Source organism: Choloepus didactylus, chromosome X (genome assembly GCF_015220235.1).
Source record: "Choloepus didactylus isolate mChoDid1 chromosome X, mChoDid1.pri, whole genome shotgun sequence".
In the NCBI taxonomy this organism is placed as follows: Eukaryota; Metazoa; Chordata; class Mammalia; order Pilosa; family Megalonychidae; genus Choloepus; species Choloepus didactylus.
The window spans coordinates 23,392,720-23,415,863 of record NC_051334.1 but is presented as its reverse complement, the minus strand read 5'-3'; the positions used below and the strand labels follow the sequence as shown (position 1 = coordinate 23,415,863).

General features: G+C 40.9%; 1 protein-coding gene and 1 long non-coding RNA gene across 6 annotated transcripts in view; one reads left to right on the top strand and one right to left on the bottom strand.

Annotated features, from left to right (window-relative positions):
• The window catches only part of PCYT1B (phosphate cytidylyltransferase 1, choline, beta), a 188,558-nt gene extending 172,241 nt beyond the window's left edge, over positions 1–16,317 (top strand). For all 5 annotated transcript variants that reach the window (XM_037821896.1, XM_037821898.1, XM_037821895.1 and 2 more), the window contains one exon: positions 15,279–16,317. In XM_037821896.1, coding sequence (XP_037677824.1) covers positions 15,279–15,491 — 213 coding nt within the window. In that variant the 3' untranslated portion in view covers positions 15,492–16,317. The remainder of the gene's footprint in view (positions 1–15,278) is intronic.
• LOC119523121 lies at positions 71–20,373 on the bottom strand. The gene is made up of 5 exons (XR_005214594.1): positions 19,678–20,373; positions 13,398–13,551; positions 2,037–2,143; positions 1,329–1,390; positions 71–999 (listed from the first exon to the last, which is right to left on the bottom strand). It is a non-coding gene; the product is annotated as an uncharacterized LOC119523121 (long non-coding RNA).
• Between the last annotated feature and the right edge of the window lie 2,771 nt (positions 20,374–23,144).

Below are 23,144 nucleotides of genomic sequence, written 5' to 3'. Positions count from 1 at the left end.
ATCAAATTCAGCAGGCAGGCTTGTTTTGCTTGGTCTTAAATGTTTTAAAATTTATTTCAGGGAGGGCCTGAACACTCTAGTTTGGCACAGTTCCACCATTCCTCACTGTTCCCTCCCCCAGCCTGCTTCACACATTTATGCTGCCCACTGGGCCCCAAGGAGTGTTTGAGTTTGCTCCTCATGCTATAGAGTCTTCATGTGTCCCCAAGTGACCTCATGTTTGATTTCGGGGAGTGGGAGATAAAACTCAAACCCTTACACTCCATCTCTGGGTGGAGAGTGATGATGTTAATGTTGTTACTGTCTAAGGGTTGTGTAACAGGTTTAACTCTTTCTGAAGTCCTTTCATGTGGACTGTATCCATTTTCCTCACTCAAGAGGAAGTAGTATAGCAGTTTTATTGATAAACAAAGGCCTAGAAAAATTAAGAAGCTTTCTGGTGGTCTCACAGGAATTTGGAGGTGCTGGGATGGAGCCTGGGGCCAGGTCTCTTTCTCCCAGATGGCACTGTATCCTTCATGATCAGAATTTCCACAAGGTGCAGTCACTTTGCTTTACTCTCCTTTTACTCTCCTTTGTTCAGGGTGTGGCATTGTGGAGAAACTGAAATCTACCAAAACCCCTCTAAGGTGCTTCCGAGTACTGTCTTCCTTCTATTCTATTGCTGTCTTCAGGCTTCCTAAGCTAGGGGAAATCATGGTGTCTATGGCTGTGTAACAAATTACCCCAAAACTTAGTGACTTAGAACAGCAAATATTTATCTCACATGATTTGTCAGGATCAGGAATCTGGGAGCAGCTTAGCTGGATGGTTATGACTCCGGGTTTCTCATGAAAGTGTAGTCAAGATGTCAGTGCAGTCATCTGGGTCTGGAGGTGCTGCTTCAAGCTCCCTCATGGGGTGTTAGCTGGAGGCCTCAGTTCCTCACTGGCTACATGTGGGCCTCCCCACAGTAATGCTGGGATGTCCTCACCACATGGCAGCTGGCTTCCTCCAGACCTAGTGATCGAGAGGAAAAGAGTGACCAAGACAAAGGCCACAGTCTTTTATGACCTAGTCTCAGAAGTGATGTACCGTCACCTCTGCCATATTCTATTGGTCACACTGGCTTTTGAGAATTTGAAGCAAGCAATCTTCTTTTCAATTGCTATAACGGAACTTATTTGTTCCCACCTATCCAGAGTCTGATTGGTGGATTAGCAGAGCTCAAAATATTAACTTCAATCTTATTGCCTACTATTCTACTTATTTAACTATATCTTGACTCATAACTAGTCTTGATCCATACTCAGAAGGCAGCCCCTAACCCAACAGAGACTTGATGTTACCTTTTTGGAAGGTGTGACTCTGAAAGACAGGAGGTTTGGAGCTTTCTTGCCATGGTATTCATCTGCAAAATGACACAGTGTTGAGAGTTAAGGAGCCAGGGTCAAGAGATGCTGGATCAGCTTTCAGGGTTTGTTAGGGTATAGCCTTCCTAGGAAAACTTTATTGTTTAAGTTGCTGAATCTCCAGAGCAAACACATTCTATTTAAACCTGAGAACCCCAATCATATATGCTGGTTTTTAAAAAACTGTGTATCATTTTGAACGATTTGCAACTATATTCCTTCAATGATTCCAAAAACAGAATCATTTCCTGTTTGAAATGAAGTGGGTCTATTTTACTCTACCATATGAAAATAGGCCCTTTCCTTGAGTACCAGGAGAGAATGACCTTAAGTTAGGTGGAAGTTTTTAGTTCATCTTGAACCAGTCAACTGCCCACACCCCAATTCAATCAGTCTTAGGCATTGGCCATCCAGGACCTGAGGTTACCTTTTCCAAAACCTGACAGTATGTTCATTTTTTCAAAGAATAGAAGTATATAATATGAGGCCCACTGCTAATTCTTAAGACCATTTCAAAACATATAAAATGCAATTTGTGGATCTGAATTAGATTTCCCACTTGAGAATTTTTGCCAGTTGAATTAAAAAATTTGTCTTTGAATAACTGTATAGGTAAAACGTGAGTAATCATGAAAAGCTTCTTACCATGAAAGTGGCTAATTACAAGAGAGGTGGTCATGAATAGGGGCTCACTTCCTGGCTGGATGACCAAGGGCAAGTTCCTTTGACTCTCTGGACCTCAGGCACAGCATCTGTAAAGGGGATAATAAGAGTATCTGCCTCCTAGGGTTGTTGGGAGGATTCCATTGGTGTATACTTTAAAGCCCCTAGAACAGCATCTGGCCCCCTGGTCCATGTCAGGCATGGTATAAGGGTTAGTTGTTGTTGATCGATTTGGCCAGAACTGAAATAAGGGCCCGTCTCTCTGCTTGAATTACACCTTGCTTTCCAGATGCCCAAACTGGAACTTAGATTTGTTTTTTCATTTCTTTTTGGCAGATATGCCAGAATATATCTCTAATACTGAAACCCTTAAAAGGCATTTGTCAAGACACTGACTGCCTGACTGCCTCTCTAGATATTAAAAACTTCTTAAAAGGGAAAACTTTGTAGGGGGGGAATAAAAAATTACTTTGATAAGGACAGGACTATAAATGGGATTATTGGGGGGGGACTTTATAAAAGGAGACCTCTTTAATACAGTAAACGACTAAATTTAAATAACCTTTTCTCTTTGAAAATTCCATGCCATGGTCTTCATTATTTTGTTATATTTCTAAAGTGCTTTTCTTCCCAGGAAGCTCATTACAAACTATCTCCTAACCTGATGCAATTCAGCTCCTTTGCAGGGGAACCACCCTTCAAAATGCACTAGAAACAGATCAGACGGCTAACAAATCAAGGCACAGAGTTGTTTTGCCCAGACATCACATTTTCCAAGGTGCTACACCATTGTTTATCATTAAGGATTCAAATTCTTTCATCTACTTAGAGTATTCTCAGTTATGAGCTTGAGTCAAACTGCAGTACACCAGTTGTCGATTCCTTGGAAAGTGGGCTTCTAATGGAAATGCTGACATCTATTAACAGCAGGCAGACTAATGGCTGCCACTAAAAATATACTTAAAGATTACAGTAATAAAAACAGATTTCAAAGTGCCTGCTAGAAGTTCAAGGATTTTTTTTAAACGTTGCTGTTAAGATAATGCTGTTGTACTGCCCCATTTTTTTTCTGTTTGACTTGGGGTGGTGGGTATCTTGTGGCAGAATTATCAGTGCCTTTACTGAAGGTGAATAATTGGTGTATTTGTAGAATTTTAAATATGGAAAGGATCTTAGCAATCAGCAAATCATCTCCTTTGTATCTGCTAGAATAAACTTGGGAGTCTTTAAAAATAACAGACTAGAGCTTGAGAAGGAAAAATGAGTGCCTGGGGGAATTGATGACATGCTTAAGATCCTAGTTAATCCAAAGCAGTGCCTTCATATTTTCTCTATCTTTTTGCCTCGGTTACCTGAGTTATCTTTCTTTCTTCCTACCATATATTACTTTTATCATGATTTTAAAAAGTAGTATGTTCACTATAGAAATATTAGAAAGTAAGGAAAGAATAAAAGGGGACTAAAAATCATCTGCAGTCTCATCACCCAGAGCAGTTGCTGTTAATATTTCAGAGTCTCACTCCAATTTTCTTTCCATCTACATGTATATACTTCCCTTTACAACATTGGGATCATGCAGAACATACTATTCTAAAATCATTTATACATCACAACAGTTCATGAGTGTTTTCACACATTAAATATTTCTTAAGAGCCTGATTTGCATCAGTGGCTTAGTATATCATCTTAGAGCTGTAAAAGATTTCTCTAACCCATTTACGGAGTTTGCAGTTTTGTTGGTTATGACATTGCAATGAATATCTGTCAGCACAGTAAATATTTACTTACATCTCTTACAATTTCCTCAGGAAAAACATTTTTGCACCTATTGCCAAATTACGCGCCAGAAAGGCACTACTATTTTGCCCTGCCACAAACAGTCCATGAATGTGCACTTTTTCCTAAGCCCCAACCAACACTGGCCAATACAAAAAAAAAAAAAAAACATTAGCAATCCAATATATTAAAAAGGTATCTCATTTCAGTCATTTGTTTGGTTATTAATGATGCTGAACATTTTTTAGAGTTCATTTCTAAATCTTCATTTGTGAATTGTATGTATGTGTCATCTACCCATCTTTCTTTGGATATTACTTATTTGAGAACAGCTTTATTGAGATATAAGTCAAATACCATATAATTCATCCATTTACAGTGTACAATTCAATGGTTTTGAGTATAGTCACAGACATGCAAATGTTACTAGTCAATTTTAGATTATTTTCATCACTCCAAAAAGAAACCCTGTAACCTTTAGCTATCACCTATATGCCCATTTTTTTATTAAGATTTTTACCTTCTTTTTGATTTCACAAGCTCTGCTTATATATTGAGATCTTTAATTTGTAATTAAATTTAAAAATTCCCTCCTACTTTTTCATTTGCATTTAATCTTTTTTTCCCTAACTACAACATGGATGTTTTTATTTTAAACTTTAAAATGCATGAGAACTTAGGAAATGAACAAACAAAAAACTCAATCTCAAGGGACATCAGTAATATGGCAGAATAGGACATCTACTGGAAGTTTCCCCTCAGAAACAACTAATAAAAGGACAAAGCCCACTTGCTTGGAACTCTGGAGGACGATACAGAAACTAGGGAAAGACTCCAGAAATGCAGAATTGAAGAAAAACAAAAAGCACCAAAAAATGTAGGAGATCTACAACTCAGACCTCCCAGTCCAGACCCCTACCCATCGCTTGGCCCTATGCAGCTCAAGAGTCACACAGAGGCAGCACAGCCCGGATACCTCCTGCCGTAATGCAGATCATAGCACCACTCACAGCAGTGAGTTAGAACCCCACGCATATCTAGGCACAGGGACTCCAGTCCACAGACCCAGAACAGAACACAAGCAGCTGGTGAGTATGTGCATACAAAAGGGCCCCAGGAAATAAGAGACTGCAGTAGACCCCACCTGGATCCCTGGAGTGGGATTCACTAATGGTGAAGTAACTATAGGCAGAAAAGCATTACAGAAACAAAGGCGGGGGTGGGGGCAGGGAGGAGGAAGACTGAGCTGCTATAAAGCAGGACAGATCCCAGAACTCAAAAGTGTAATGAAAAGGAACACTGAATGAAGGAGAAAAGTTAAACAAATCACAGGAGCTGGAGAGAAAATTCTGCACAAAAACAATCAAAACAGATCAAGATTCCTGTAGAGGGAACAAAAGAAAAGAAGCTTTCTTCTGGAGGTGAAACAATTGCACATAAAAGGGCAATCTTAGCACATGCCCAGGGCAAGAAGCAGATGCAGAAGACATGAGAAAATCTGAACAGTTAAACTCAGGCTACTCTAATGGTCCAGTATAAGTTGGACCAAGTGTCAAAGAAGATCCTTAATAATAATAAATAAAACCCTAGGCAAGAGAGAAAAACTGACCTTTAGAATTAACACATCAAAATGATCAGATGCCCAGACATCAGCAAAAACAATTACAAGCCATACTAAGAAACAGGAAGATATGGCTCAGTTAAGGGAATGAATTAAAACTTCAGAGGAGACACAGAATTTGGAGCAAAATAATTAAAGAAGTTCAAACAAATCTCCTGAATCAATTCAAAGAAATGAAGGAAAATATGGCTAAAGAGATAAAGGATATCAAGATGACAATGTGTGAGCATAAAGAAGAATTTGAAAGTATAAAAAGAAACAACAAACTATGGGGATGAAAGGCACAATAAAAGAGATTAAAAATACAACTAGAGGCATATAACAGATTTCAACAGGCAGAAGAAAGAATCAGAGAGCTAGAAAAGACAATCGAAATCTTACACAGAAGAACAGCTAGAGAAAAGAATGGAAAAAATTGAGCAGGTTCTCAGGGAATTGAATGACAGAATGAAGTGCACAAACATGTGCATTGTGGGTGTCCCAGAAGGAGAAGAGAAGGGAAAAGGGGCAGAAAGAATATTTGAGGAAATAATAACCAAAAATTTCCCAACTCTTTTGAAAAACATAAATATACATGTCCAAGAAGCACAATATACTCCAAAAAGAATAAATCCTAACAGACCTACACCAAGACACATACTAATCAGAATGCCAAGTGCCAAAGATAAAGAATTCTGAAAGCAGCAAGGGAAAAGAGATTCATCACATGCAAGGGATCCTTAGTAAGACTAAGTGCCTATTTCTCATCAGAAACTATAGAGGTGAGAAGGCTGTGATATGATATATTTAAGGTATTGAAAGAGAAAAACTGCCAGCCCCCAATTTTTTATCCAGCAAAACTGTCCTTCATAAAGTATTCACATATAAACAGGAACAGAGAGGTTGTCACCAAAAGACCTGCCCTACAAGAAGTGATTGATAAAGGGATTTCTTCAGGTTGAAAGGAAAAGACAGGAGCAAGTGGCTTGGAGCAGTGTGAAGATCTTCAGAAAGGTAACTAAAAGGATAATGCAAATCCCAATAGTACTCTATCCTCAATATGTAACTCTACGGTTTAATTCCTATAAGAATTAAAATACAATTGAATAAGAAATAGTCATATTTCCTGATAATGGACACACAAAATCTGAAGAGGTAATGTGGGATAAAAGCAACATAAAGAGGGGAAACAGAGGGAAATGGGAGAGTAGAGCATATATGCTATTGAAATTAAGTTGGTATCTTTTCCAATTAGTAGATTATAAATATAGGTTCTGTAATACAAACTCCAGGGTAACCACAAATATATACAGAAATGGAAATGAGAAAGGGATCAGTTAGATACATCACAAAAGATCAACTATACAGAAAAGGAGGCTGCAAGAGAAGAGAGGCAAAAAAGATAAGATGTGGTGGTTTGAAGCTGTTGTGTACCCCAGAAAAGGCCATGCTCTTTTAATCCATTCCTGTGGGTACAGACCTATTGTGGGTGGGACCTTTTGATTAGGTTATTTCAATTGAGATGTGACACACCCAATTCAAGGTAGGTCTTAATCCTCTTACTGGAGTCCTTTACAAGAGAAGGATAGAAGCCGAAAGAGATGAAATTGAGAGAAGTTTAGAGAAAAGCCCCCAAAAAGCTAAGAGAGGACCCACAGGAAACAGAGAGGAAGCCACTTGAAGCCAGAAGCTGAAAGCAATGAAACCTGGGAGAGAAGGACCAGCAGATGCCAGCCATGTGCCTTCCCATGTGACAGAGTTGCTCAGGATGCCAGCAGCCTGACTTCAGAGTCCTGGTGTCCTGTAGATGCCTTGAGTTGGACATTTTCATGACCTAAGAACTGTAAATTGTAAGTTAATAAATCCCTATTATAAAAGCCAACTTATTTCTGGTACATTGCATTACTGCAGCTTTACCAAACCAAAACAACATGTTTTAGTTTCCTGGGCTGCTCAAGCAAATACCATGAAATGCATCTTGTTAAACAATGGTAATTTGTTCACTCACAGTTTGGGGCACAGGAAAAGTCAAAATCTAGGCATCATCACGGCGATGCTTTCTTTCTGAAGACTGGCATTCTGGGGCTGTCTGCTGGTGATCCTTGGTCCTTAGCTTGCACATGGGCAGGGTCTCTCCCTTCTCTTCCCAGTTTGGTTGATGTTTGGCTTCCAGCTGCTCCCTCTGTGGCTTTTTCTGTGTCTGAATTTCATTCCACTTATAAAGGACGCCAGTAAAAAGATCAAGATCCATCCTGATTGTGCTGGGCCACACCTTAACTGAAGTAACCTCATCAAAGGGTCCTACTTTCAATGGGTTCACACCCACAGGAATGGTTTCAGTTTAAGAACATGTTTTTCTGGGGTACATACAGCTTCAAATCACCATAAGACATATAAAAAACAAAGGACAATATGGTTGAAGTATTGCCTTTACAGAATAACACTGAATGTTAAGGGATTATACTCCCCAATCAAAAGACACAAATTGACAGAATGGATTTAAAAAAAGCACAATCCAACTGTTTACAAGACACTAACCTTAGATCCAAAGATACATAGGTTCAAAGTGAAAGGATGGAAAAAGATAATCCATGAAAATAGTAACAAAAAGAGAGGTGGGGTAGCTATACTAATATTGGACAAAATAGAATTTAAGTCAAAAACTCTTAAAAGAGACAAAGAAAGACACTATATATTAATAAAAGGGTCAATCCACCAAGAATATATACCAATCAGAAATATTTACACACCTAACCATGATGTCCCAAGATACATTAAACAAACACTGGTGAAACCAAAGGGAAAAAAAAGACACTTCTACAATAATAGGGGGAGATTTCTGTGCCAGTTTGGATGTATTATGTCCCCCAAAATGCCATGTTCTTTCATGCAGTCTTGTCGGGGCAAATGTATTAGTGTTGATTAGATTGTAATTCTTTGAGTGTTTCCATGGAGATGTGACTCAGTCAACTGTGAGCAAGATCTCCGATTGGATAATTTCCATGGAGGTGTTACCCCACCCATTCAGGGTGGGTCTGAATTAAGTCACTGGAGCCATATAAAAAGCTGACAAACAGAAGGAACTCAGAGCAACTGAGAGTGATATTTTGAAGAGGAGCTGCAGCTAAGAGAGGACTAAATGCCCCAAGAGCAACATTTTGGAGAATGCCATTTTGAAACATAACCTGGGAGCAAGTGGACACCAGTCACGTGCCTTCCGAGCCAACAGAGGTTTTCTGGATGCCAGTAGCCTTTCTCCAGTGAAGGAACCTGTTGTTGATGCCTTACCTTGGACACTTTATGGCCTTAAGACTGTAACTTTGTAACCAAATAAACCCCCTGTATAAAAGGCCCTTTCTCTCTAGCTAAGCCAACATGACAGATGAAATCACTGCCTTCCCCTCCACATGGGATCTGACACCCAGGGGTGTAAATACCCCTGGCAACATGGAATATGAATCCCAGGGAGGAATCTGGACCCAGCATCATGGGATGGAGAACATCTTCTTGACCCAAAGGGGGATGCAAAATGAAATGAAGTATGTTTCAGTGGCTGAGAGATTCCAAAAGGAGCCGAGAGGTCACTCTGGTGGGCACTCTTACGCATAATACAGATAATGTTTTTTAGGTTCTAATGAATTGGAATAGCTAGCAGTAAATACCTGAAACTATCAAACTACAATCCAGAACCCTTGAATCTTGAAGACTATTGTATAAAAATGTAGCTTATGAGGGGTGACAATGTGATTGGGAAAGCCATATGGACCACACTCCCCTTTGTCCAGTGTATGGATGGATGAGTAGAAAAATGGGGGGAAAAAAAAAAGCACCCAGTGATCTTTTTTACTTTAATTGTTCTTTTTCACTTTAATTTTTATTCTTATTACTTTTGTGTGTGTGGTCATGAAAATGTTCAAAAATTAATTTTGGTGATGGACGCACAACTATGTGGTAGTACTGTGAACAACTGATTGTACACTTTGTATGACTGTATGGTATGTGAATATATCAATAAAATTGAAATATTAAGAAAAAAAGCCAATCCATTTCTGGTGTTTTGCAAAAAGACAGCATTAGCAAACCGGAACAACTTCTATTCACCCTTTTCATCATATAGACAGAAGATTAATAAGGAAACAGAGATCTTGAATAATATGATAAATGAACCAGATCTAACAGACATATACAGAACATTGCACCCCAAAAATAGCAGGAAATACATTCTTTTCAAGTGTGCATGGCCATTCTCCAAGATAGATCATATGTTGGGTCACAAAACAAGTCTCAATAAATTTAAAAAGATAGAAATTATTCAAAGCATAATGGAGTGAAGCTGGAAATCAGTAACAGGCAGAGAACTGGAAAATCCACAAATATATGGAAGTTAAATATACTCTTAATCGATGGGTCAAATAAGAAATTACAAGGGAAATCAGTAAATATCTTGGATGACTGAAAACAAGAACACAACATAAAAATTACGGGATGTATTGTGAGCCATTGGTTATAAACGGACGGTTTGGTGTGTGAATATATCTCAATAAAATTGCATTGAAAACGTATGGGATGCAGCGAAGACAGTGTGCAGAGGGAAATTTATAGCTCTAATTGCTTACATTAAAAAAGAGAAAAACTAACATCAAAGACCTAGCTGCACACCTGGAAGACTTAGAAAAAGAACAGCAAGCTAAATCCAAATCAAGCATAAGTAAAGAAATAACAGTAAAAAAATAGCATTAACAAAACCAAAAGTTGGTTCTTTGAAAAGATCAATAAAATTGACAAACCTTTAGCTAGAGTGACAAGGAAAAAAAGAGAGAAGATGCAAATAAAATCAGAAATGAGAGAGAGGACATTACTACTGACCCCATGGAAATAAAAAGGATCATAAGAGGATATTATGAACAACCGTATATCAACAAATTAGACAACCTAGATGATTGGAGAAATTCCTGGAGACACACAAATGACCTACACAGACTCTAGAAGAAATGGAAGAGCTCAACAGACCAATTGCAAGTAAAGAGATTGAATCAGTCATCAAAAGCCTCCCAACAAAGAAAAGCCCAGGAGCAGATGGCTTCACAGGTGAATTCTACCAAACATTCCAAGAAGAATTAATTCCCAGCTTGCTCTAACTCTTCCAAAAAATTGAAGAGTAGGGAACACTACCTAATTCATTCTATGAGGCCAATATCACCGTAATAATGAAGCCAGATAAAGATAGTGCAAGAAAAGAAAATTACAGACCAATTTCTCTTATGCAAAAATCATCACTAAAATACCAGTAAACTCAAAACAACAGCATATTAAAAGAGTTATACACCATGATGATCAAGTGGGATTTATCCCAGGTGTATGCAATGGTGGGTCAACATAAGAAAATCAATTAATGTAATACACCACATTAAGAGAACAAAGAGAAAACGGCACATGATCATTATTATTGACACAGAAAAGGCATTTGACAAAAGCCAGCATCCTTTTTTGATGAAAACAGAAAAATAGGAAGAGAAGGAAACTTCCTCAACATGATAAAGGGATACATGAAAAACCTACTAACATACTCAATGATAAAAGACTAAGATCAAGAACAAGACAAGGATGTCCACTGTCAACCACTGTTATTCAACATTGTATTGGAAGTTCCAGCCAGAGCATTTGGACAAGAAAAAGAGATAAAAGGTATCCAAATTGGAAATCAAGAAGTAAAACTTTCACCATATGCAGACGATATGACCCTGTATATAGAAAGCCCTGAAAAATCTACAATGCTCCTGGAGCTAATAAACAAATTCACCAAAGTGGTGGGGTACAAGACATTCCCAAATCACTAGTGTTTCTATATATCAGTAATGAGCAATCTGAGGAGGAAATCAAGAAAAAAAATTCCATTAAAAATAGCAAGTAAAAGAATCAAATACCTAGGAATAAATTTAATCAAGGATGTAAAGGACTTATATACAGGAAACTACAAAAGTTTGTTAAAAGAAATCGAAGATCTAAATAAATGGAAGGACATTACATTTTCATGGATTAGAAAACTAAATATTGTTAAGATGTCAATTCTACCCAAAATGATTTACAGATTCAACACAATCCCAATCAAAAATTCCTACAGCCTCCTTTGTAGAAGTGGAAAAGCCAACATCAAATTTATTTGGAAGTGTAAGGGGCCCTGAATAGTCAAAAACATCTTGAAAAAGAAGAATGAAGTTGGAGGATTCACACTTCCTGACCTTAAAACTTATTATATAGCTACAGTGTTCTAGACAGCATGGTACTGCCACAAGGACAGACTTACAGACCAATGGAATCGAATTGAGAGTCCAGAAATAGACCCTCAATCTATGGCCAATTGATTTTTGACAAGGCTGCCAAGACCACTCGATTGGGAAAGAACAGTCTCTTCAACACATGGTGCTGGGAGAACTGAATAGCCATATGTAAAAGAATGATAGGCGACCCCTATCTCACACCATATACAAAAATTAAGTCACAATGGACCAAAGACCTAACTATAAGAACCAGGACTATAAAACTCCTAGAAGAAAATGTACAGAAGCATCTTCAGGATCTTGTGTTAGGCAACGGTTTCTTAGACTTTATACCCAAAGCACAAACAATGAATGAAAAAATAGATAAATGGGACCTCATCAAAATTAAAAACTTTTGTGCATCAAAGGACTTTATCACAAAAGTGAAAAGACAACCTGCTCAATGGGAGAAAATATTTGCAAACCTTATATCCAATAAGGGTTTAATATCCAGAATATATAAAGCAATCCTGCAACTCAATAAAAACAACCCATTTTAAAAATGAGTAAAACTTGAATAGACACTTCTCCAAAGAGGATACACAAATGGTCAAAAAGCACATGAAACAATGCTCAGCATCATTAACTATTAGGGAAATGCAACAAAACCCACAATGAGATACCATTTCACACCTACTAGAATGGCTACTACAAGAAAAAAAAAAACTACAGAAAATTACAAGTGTTGGAGAGGCTGTGTGGCCCTCCGTACTTAGTGCTCCATGTTTGGGGAGCCAGTCCTCCTCCAGTCCCCAATAGACCCCCTCTTCATATCTCAGGTCAGATATCACCACCTCCTTTACCCTCTTCTTCCCCTTCCTCCTGTACAGTGCCTGGTACCCAGATGGTCTCAGTAATGGTTTACAAAACAAATAACCCAAATGATGGGCAAAGTCTAACATGGTTACTATGAGAACTGGCTCTCAGAGACAGTTTACGATCAAAAGATTAGACCAAGCTGCTAGGAGCTTGAAATGAGGGCAGAGAGCCCAGGTTGTACAGACAGTGCTTAGAAGTTGGTAGAACAGAGCACCCAGGGGCTGAGCATTCAACACAGGGCAGAATGCCAGGGAAGCTGGCAGCCCTGGGAGGCCTGATGAACAGGGGCTCAGGGCCAGAACAGGATTTCCCTAAAGGCTGAAGGAGAGCATGGGGAAAGGGCTCAGTTCTGAAAGCACCTGGCAAGAGTCACCCAAGGTCCCAAACTGGAAAACCCATCTGGCCTCTGAAACCCCCTCCCCTAGTAGCCTTCCCCCACACCAGTAAATGACATTGCTGACTTTTGAGTTTCACAGGCCAGAAACTAGAGTCATTTGACTCCTCTTCCTCCCACATCCCACAATCCATGTGCCAGCAAGTCCTATTGGCTTTACCTTCAAAATAGAGCCAGACCACATACCATATGATGCCATTTATGACATTCTGGAAAAGGCAAAACTGTAGGGGCACAAGTCAGATCTGTTGCCAGAGGCTGGGGTCAAGTACAAAGGACCATGCAGGAACTGGGCAGCTAACAAAACTCTTCTGTACCTTGACTGTGGTGGTGGCTATACAACTGTGTGGGTTTGTCACAACTCCCAGAACAGTACACTAAAAAGGGTGAATTTTACTGCAAGTTATACCTTCATAAATATATGGGAAAAAATATACCTCGAATCCAACCATGTCTCACCATCTTCATGGCTATCACTCTGGTCCAGACGATTATAATCTTGAATTCTCATCGTAATGGGCTCTTAACTGTTCTCCCTTCTCCTACATTGCTTCACTGTAGTCTCTTCCCAGCAAAGCAGCCAGAGTGGTCCTTTTAAAACAAAGTCAAATTTTGTCACTCCTTTGCTCAGAGCTCTCCAGAGGTTTCTCTTCTCTTCAGAATAAGAGCTATAGTTCTCACATGGCACCAAGACCCTATGTGAAACAGCCCCCTCTGTCATTTCTCTGGTCTGATCTTTTCCTAACGTACCAAGGCCCCCAATTCTTCTCCCCACCAATTCACTCTACTGCAGCCACAATGGCCTCCTTTGCTCTTCTTGAACATTCTGTGCTCATTGTCCTCTGAGTAAAAGGCAAAGTTCCCACAATTGCCACCAAGATCCTACATGGCAAAGCCATCTGTCCCATCTCTGGTGATCTCCCAACGCTTTTAGTCCTAGGGGCTGCCATAGCAAAGTACCACAAACTGGATGGCTTAAAACAACAGAAACGTATTGTCTCACAGTTCTAGAGGCTGGAAGTATAAAATCAAGGTCTCGGGCAGGACAGTGACCTCTCTGAAACTTGTAGGGTTTCCTCCCTTGCCTCTTAGCTTCTGATGGCCCCAGGCATTCCTTGGCTTATTGGCAGCCAATCTCCAATCTCTCCCTCCATGTTCACAGGGCCATCTTCCTGTGTGTTTCTATGTCTCTTCTCCACTTCTTATAAGGACACCAGTCATATTGGGTTAGGGCCCAACCTAATCTAGTACTACTTCATCCTAACTAATGACATATATGAAGACCCTATTTCCAAATAAGGTCACATTCTGAGGTTCTGGGTAGAAAGGAATTCTGCGGGAACATTAACCCAGTACCCTGCTGTCTCCTGACTCCCTACCTCACCCAGGTGACTCCACTGCAGCCACAATGGCCTTCTTGATCATTCTTGAACATGCTATACATGTTCTCATCTTGGGGTTCTCTGTCTAGACTGCTCTTCCCTCTCCCCGATTTCCATTCACATGGTCCCCCTTGTTTTATTTTCTGCTACCCCTCCAGTACCTAGGAGGGATATTATTTGTCTTACAAATAATAGACACTCAGTTAAATTTTGTAGATGGAAGAAAAGAAGGGAAGAAGAAATGCCCCTGAATTTCACTCAATTTCTCACTTGGTTTTCCAGGGCTGCTAAGAGAAATACCACAAATTGCTTGGCTTTAACAACAGAAAATTATTGTTTCATAGTTTCAGAGGCTAGAAGTCCAACACCAAGATATTGGCAGGACTTTCTGTCTCCAAATTCTGTTGCATTCTGGCAGTCCACTGTCACATGCCAATCTCCCTCTCCTTTGTGTCTGCTCTTGTGGTTTCCACTGACTTCTGGCATCTGGCTTCTTCTGGTTTCTGGCTCCTACTGACTGACCGTGTCCAAATTTCCTCTCTTTATAAGGCTTTAGTTATATAGATTCAGGCCCATCCTGATTCAATTTGGCCTCACCTAAATCGGCTCTTCGAAGACCCTATTCACAAATGAGTCTATGCCTTAACTGGTAACACCTTCAAAGGTCCTATTTACAAATGGGTTTACACCCACAGGAATGCAGATTAAGACTTGAACATGTCTTTTGTGGAGGACCTGATTCAATCCCCAATACTCAACATAGATAGTCTTAGATACATGGAATGTAGTATAAGTCAGTCTTTGTGGGCAACAGATGTATACACATATAATTCTAGAACTGTTTTGGGGTATGGTTCTCCTTCCTGCCTTTCCTTTTTGTTTCAGTCACCTCAGGTTGCAAAGTTAACAGATGTCTTCTCTCAAATTTCTCTTTAGAAGCAGATGTTCCAGGAGAGGAGTAGCCGGATGCTCCAGGCCTTATCCCCGAAGCAGAGTCCTATGAACAGCCCAACCCGGAGCCGTTCCCCTTCCCGTTCCCCATCACCCACCTTCTCATGGCTCCCGAACAAAACCTCTCCACCCTCCTCGCCCAAAGCAGCCTCAGCCTCAATCAGCAGCATGAGTGAGGGGGATGAGGATGAAAAGTAAAGGCTGCTGGCAGACAACAAGAGCCACACCACACAGGGTCGGGGTGGGGGGGAGGGGGAGATCATGGGGCATACCTGGGTGGTGTTTGAAGGGTAATAGTCACAGAAGCTACAGCTTGGCAGGGAGACCCTGAACTCTGATAAGGCAAGATCTTGGGACCAGTTCTCCCTTAGTCCCCACACAGCCCAAGATTTGGGCTCAGCCATGGGGGTTTCCAGCTGAAAAACCTACACACACCACCTTAGCATCAGCTAGAGTCACTCTACTTCAACCTTGTTAACAGAAGAAGCCGAGTGCCCCAGGGAGACTTGCACAGAGTAGGGTATTTTGTGCTTTTGGTCTTTACATCCACCCACACCAAATAAACCAGCAGTGGAAGCAGCTGTTCCCTCAACCTGCTATTTCAGGCCACATAAGGGCCCCTGCACATTGCCTCTTACCACCCAAGCTCTGCCAGAATAAAGTTGTTTCCAATAGAGGTGGCAAAGTGCTTCTGAAATAGTCAAGTTAGAAAAATTCCAACCACCACAGTTCAGTCACTAAGACCTGATGTTGCCACACATCACCTCTCCAATTCCAGGAATATTGCTCATAGACAAAGCCTTGCTATAGGCCAGATACAAGAAGTCACCTAGTGTGAACTTAGCTTCTTATTCAAAGGACAGTTTTGTCAGGGAGAACTCCACATAAGGCCTACTGTGATCCACGTTGTATTTTTTCATCTTGGACTTGACTTGTTTTCTAGAAATTACATTAATCTGCGAGGAATGCAATGAAGAAAAACATTGCATATATATGTAAATATATATATATATTTACATATAAGGTAAATGTCTCCTGAAGCTACTCCTTAAAGGATGCTATTATGGGATGGCTTTTCCCATTTCTGGCCAGTTAACAGTTTCACAGACCTCAAGTACCATTTTGACATACCCAACCACATAGTATATTGATAGGGGGTGCTACCTGCATGTATCTGTTCTATGTATGCTCCAAATATGCCACCCAGGGTGTATGCCATATGCAATATGAATATTTGGTGGTGGCATTTTACAATATACTCCTCTCCTGCTTTCTACCCTAATACCCAGCTGAAATCCTTGGCCTAAGGAACTATGTGGTTTCCTTGGATTTGGGCACTTTGTCAAAAGCTTACCCCAGATTCCCATAGAAATGTTTTATCCCAACCAGGATATTAGTATCTGTTCTCATGGCCTTCCTGTAACATTTTTTTGGGTGAAGGAAGGTTAGGAAGAGTTTTTATGCAGGACTTTTGGGGAATCTCGGTTATGATCTCAGCATCTGAATGGTCTAGGTACTATTGTAGTTATTCCTTTGTCCCAGGTTTGTCAAATGGGATGAAGACTCTAAGCATTCCTCCTGAGTTATCTGAAGTTACTGCTCCCTAATTACATTTAGGAAATGAGCAAGAATTCCTTTTCATGTGAGTCAAGGTTTAGAACCAAACTAATGGGTAAAAATAGGCATTGCCTGGCTATCCTAGCAAAGCCAGAGACAGAGGTGGGGCCCGCCTGAGCAGCGGCCCAAACAGCAACTTGTGGGCAGAGCTCAACATCTCCTGTGACAGAAACGCCCCTTTCAGAGGGCTTGGAAACCAGCCATCTAGGTTTCAAGAAGGGCAGCCAGTGAAGAAGGAAGGTGGCACCGTCTTCCCCGCCTTGTGTTGGGGTCGAACTACCTCCCTGCCCACCTGGAGATGAGTGGTGTTTGTTGGGAAGCAAAACTATGAGGCTAAGCTGGTTTGAAACCCCTTGTTCCTGGAACTTTCTCCAGAACTCTGTACAGCTTTCATGCAAGACAGATAACTGGAGGAACATGGTATGTGAGAAGAAAATTTCTTTTGCAGTCAAGGCCCAGAGCATTGCTCTGTAGAGAGAGGCAAAAACCTCATTCATCCACTGTGCCCTCCTGGTCTCCCGTGATACACCCAGGACAAACTGTGCTGGTGTGTTCAGGTGGGTCACACTTGTAGCAGTGAAAGGATGAAGAGACCAGCAGAACAAGGAAAGGGAGTGAGAACAAGGGAAGAAAAAAGGAGAAAAGAGGCGCCTGGAGAGAGGAAAGGAGGATTTAAAAAAAAAATCTGCTCTCAACCCATTTCAGGACCTCACTTTGTAGGTGAAATGGTCCCTTGGGGAAGCCTTTTATGTCCTTACCAATCCTGCTCTGGAGCAAATAGTGTGGGGTTGATGTATCAGGCTGATTATAAATTTGCAGGCCTTACATGACATATTGACAGGGGCCGCCTATGTGACACAGATTCAGTGCCACCATTGCTGCCAATTATGGGAAGTGACCAATGCCTGGGATATTCCAGGGAGGGGCCACAACAACTCATAAGGGGGTTCTAAATCTCAGCCTGTGTCCCTCTCCAACCTCCAATGATACCTCCTCACCCTCCTAAGGCTACAAGTTATTGAGAAGGAATGAGAGAACTCTTCAACCCAACTTCTGGCACTCCTTGGCTATATCCTAGTCTCTTCCAGCCCCAACTCCCCTGCTCTTGGGAGGAGATGGCACTGCTCTTGGTTTGGGTCAGCCAATCAGTTGTACTGGCCAAGAGCAGTTAAGGCTGGAATGGGAGCTATAGTATGATACAAACTTGGAGTGGTAAGCAGAAACGAGGATAAGCAAAACATTCTTTACACCCTAGAAATGGAAGGAAGCTTCAGACTGAGAAGGGCTAGAGGATGACAATTTAGGATTTTGGAAGTGGGTAGGTGATGGAAAGAGGAGAAAATAAGGCTGAAGTAGGGGTGGGAAAGTAGATTTTCTTCTCCCTTTTCAGTGTCAACTCACAGGGTTAACAAGTGAAGAAGGAAGGGTTCCTTTTATACACATCCAAGGTGAATGGATACATATGCAGGATGTGGATTCCCTCCCTCTCTAGCTTCTTCCACCTTAGCTACCACATCCTCCCTGGGGGAACCCTGAAATCAAATGTTCACCCCTCCACCAGCTAAGAAACAAGGGTGCAACTGTTATGTCTAGTCACATTGAATGACCTGTTTCTGGCAAGACCACCTCCTGTGTGCTGGGATTTTACAAATGCAGAGGAAAGCCAACCTCAAGAGGAACAAAACACAAGTCAATCTTCTTACTTACTTCTGGTGGAAGAGACAGCTGTGGGATTGAAATCTTGCTCCGTGCCTTAGGCTACCAGTTGCCGTGATTCCATCCTTTGAAGGAGGCTGGGAAGAACATAGGTTTGTTTCCTCTCCATCTTCAGGACTTATTTTAGCACCCAGTCATACCCCAGGAAGATGGTATCACTGCTCAACTGAATCAGATGAGCCCATGTCTAGCAGATGTTCCTGTTTCTCAGTCATCTGATCACCACTAGTCTTGACCACTGGACTTTTAAAAAAGAATTAGCTCATGAGGCATTTGCAATATATACTACTCTCTAGACTTGAGCTTTTTGTTGTGTTACTGCAATGTGTCCAGGGACAAAGCCATAAGAAGTGCCTGCATACATACAAATATGCTGTACATATAAGAACACAACGATGTGTCTGGGTTAAAGCATGACCTTATGCCCAAGCATTTGCTCTGGTGCTGAATAACACAAACTACTGAAATCAGCCCCTTCCCCACTCTGATCCCACTCCTGCTCTCAAATGGAGCACAACATTCCCAACTCGTTTACAAATAAAGGGGTGCAGAATTGCACTTTTGCCTGTCATGTTTCTTAATAGTGTGCTTCTGTGTTCCTATTTATATCCTCTAGCTCAGTGGGAAAAATAGTAGCAGCTGTTCCAGCCCACTGGCTGCCTCTGCCCAAGGCTCTGACTAGCTGTGGCAACAGTACTTCAGAAGGATCTGGTTCTGTGCGGAACTGGGCAGTATCTTGGAGTTGCCAAAGGACCCACATCTGACCTAAGAGCTACTTAGGAACAGACTCATGTGGACAGGAGTTCATTGAGTGATCCCAGTCAGGAAACCTGAATTGTAGCTCTACCACTAACTTGCTTTGTGACCTTGGACAAACCACTTTGCTTCTCTGGCCTCAGTGTCTGCTTTTGTAATATGAGGGGGTTAATGGAAATGGTTTTAGAGGTCTCCTTTACCTGTCAATGTCTATGAATTTATGAGGCACTGGGTATTGCCCCCTAGTTTCTCCCAGCTATGATGCTGTCACTGAGCAACTGTGAAAAGTGCTTACCTCTTGTGCGTGGAAAGCTGGAGAGTTGCTCCTCCAGCTCTCTGGGGCCTCCACACACTGATGTCATCAGTGACTGGTTTCATGTCTCAGCCTCCACATCCTGGGCAGCATGATAAAAGGCTCTTGGGTTGCATCCACCTGACACTCTTCAAGTGTGCCTGAAATTTGGGAAGTGGCCATTTTGACCACTTTTTCATCTTTGGGAAAAGCTCCTTTGATCAGCTGGAGGCAGACAGAGAGATGGAGGTGGAGGCACTAAATCTGGATCCTAAATGTAATCATTGCACTCAAGCCCTGCACAAGCAGTTTAGGAGTTTCCATTAACTCCATTTGGAGAGGTTTAGCTCTTTGAAATGACAACAGTTCTGACATAAGCTTAGGCTCTAGAAGCCAGGCCTGTAGTAAGCAGGGGAATTATGGAATACCTATTCACAGACCAGATAACTTGGCTTTGCCACACAGATCAAACATGTATCTTGGCAAGTTATATTTAGAGCAACTGTCACAGGGTTCTTGACTTCCATGAAACCTCAGAATTGTGCTCAAGGGAGAAGCAGTCAGCTTTAAGGTGGAATAAAACTAATGTTTAAGAACCCTGATATTTGCACCAACTAGAATTAGCCTTTGTTATTAAACATAACCCCAGGGGGCAAAATGGTACACAATCAAAAATGCTTACACATACACAATCCTCTTGAATTGGAGTCATTGGCTACTGGAGTTGAATGTTTAAACTTTTCCAGGTATTCAGCAGGACCTAGTAGATAAAAAAGACTCCCACAGAAATGCCTTTCATTCAGAGCTTGACGTTTCACAAGCACCAAAGTATACCCAGTGATCAAATTCTTTAAGAATATGTGAAGTAAAAACAGTAAATTACCAGTAGAATCTGAAAATACAAAGAGCATAAACAGCTCTTGGTGAGCTACCAAAGCTGTGGGCGCACGCTCTGTCTTTGAGAGCCATAGTAGGCTTGGGGCCTCACATGGAATAAACTCCAATTGGACAGAGCTGTTCTATGGATGAGTTGGTCATTCTAGGTCTCACCCTAGATTCCTTTATTGCAGGGTGGCTGGCTGGTCTCTCTTACCTGAATAATACGGCATTTATTTGCCCTCATAAACTGTCATTTCATTACCAGTTTAAGACCTAGGAGAAGAGCAGTTTTCATATAGGAACCTCCATTCCAGTTACTGGGCTAAGGTGACAATAATTATAACTTTAGAAATAATAATACTATTATATTAAGTTGTTACTAAGAATTGTTGAAAGCTTCTGCCTTCAGTACTGTTGTTAAAATCAAGAAGTTGATTTTCTTGAGGGCTGGCAAATTCGGTTCACAAAAGAATGCCAGGGAACAATGAGCCGCATTAGCTTAGCTTAGAGTTTCTTGCACAGGAGGAAACAGCAAGGCTGCTTAGTTGCTCAAAATCCAAATCTATAAGGCCTTTTCTCCTTTTTAAGTATTCTCAGTTTACCCATTAAATAGAGTATCAATAAAATGGCAAGAATTCTAGGCCTGCTCTGGGCTAGGGAGACAGGATTTGCTGCCTCCAGCTCTCTAGCTATTTCTCAAAGACTGGTCTATAGTTTGGACTTTGTCAGTGGTTTTCAACCCTGTCACACATGAGAATCTCCTGGGGGACTCAAAAATTGCTTTTCAGAGACCCTCTGGATGGATGTGAAGTGGGAGCCAGGACTTGGAGATTCCCATGTAGAGCCAGGTTGAGACCCTTTGGGCTATAGTAACACTTCAACTCGGGGAGCAGAGGCTCTCAGAGTAACTGGATTCAATGAGGTTGGTGATCAATGGCTTGTGCAGCAAAGATGAGACAAGAATTGATCTGCCACGCGGCCACAACAGGAAAAGGCCTACACATGATTTTGTTACTTTCTTATCGAAAGAGAGACTATTATATTGATGAAAGTGTAATCAATGGGCAGAGGGCAAAGGATTCATTTTAAGACCAACATTTAGAAATGACAAGGTTGTTGTTAAGCACCCAGCCTGGTGGCTGTTGAAAATTGGTGCTCAATGTTGCTCAATAAAGGAACATTCAACAGAGTGACATGGCTGTAGATAGCTGCATTGTCCAACTTGGTAGCCACTAGCCACATGTGGCCATTTAAATTCAATGAAAATGAAATAAAATAAAAAATTTGGTCTGTTCTTCACACCAGTAACATTTCATATGTGCAGGTGGCTAGCAGCAGCCATACTTAGCAGCAAAGACACAGTATAAAACATTTCCATCCTCACAGGGTTCTGGTGAAGGGCATGGTCTACAGAAACACTTCCCAGAGGCAACTCCTCCTCCACGATACTTTATGATTTATGCATGTGATCAAAGTATAAATCGAGGTGTCAATATGAAGTAAACATCTAAAAATATTACCAGCAGTTAATCATTTGTAAACATGGCATTATAAAGACATGCAGAAAAAATTTTGAAATGAAGGACAATAAAGTAAAAATGTACATCAAAGTGCAATGCTCTGTAACCACTCCACAGAATCACAGAATCTTGAGTTGGTCCCTTCATGAGTTGAAATCGAATGTACCTGACAAATTTCAAAATAGGGCAGGAAGGGCTGCTACAAGAACACTAGTCCCAACTTGTGATTTGTGTGTTAGCATGGTGGCCGACATGGTATAAGACAGGTGGATCCTTTTTAAAAGAATAAAACTCGGGCAAAATATATCACAACAGAAAAGCAGTTGATTAGTAATTGCTTTCCATTTTAGGTTTTAAAGAGCTCCATAAAATGTTAGACCTGGAGAGAACCTGGGAATTCATGTAGTCCAAACCTCTAATTTTAGAGATGTGAAAACAGGTTCAGTTAACAGCTAGTTGGGTAGGAGAACAAAGGCAAGCATGCCCATTTCCTGACATTAATACCCTCCAAGAATCATTCAAACTCACATTTTGTTTTTGTTCTTTTTTGCATCAGATTATCTAGAACTTTTGTTTTTTAGCAATAAATGTTCACAATGACAGTAATGTGACTTTCATGTTAATTCAAGAAGGGAGGTAGAGGGAATGAGACGAAAGGAGAAAGGACACCCTTTCACCATTAAATGCTTAGTAAAAGAAGGACACATTGCTAATTAAATCTCTTAATCATTCATGAAGCACAGAATTGCAGCCAAATGCCTTCAGAGGTGGATTCTGATGCTGGCAATATTCTGTTTCCTCTTAAGGGATCACAGAACCAACAGCCCTCTTTAACTGGAAAATTAGTTTCTCTTCTGCATATTCTATATGGTAGCAGCTCCCCAACTTTTGCATTTGTAAGAATCCCGCTGGGGTATTTGTTAAAATATAGATCCCTAGGCCCCAACCTCAAAGAAACTGTATCAGAAGAACTGAGGTGGAGCCCAGTAAAGTGCATTTAACTCACATTCCAGGTAATTCTGGTGTAGGTAGTCTGTGGCTAGGCTAATAGTAGTTTGCCCAGGACAGTCC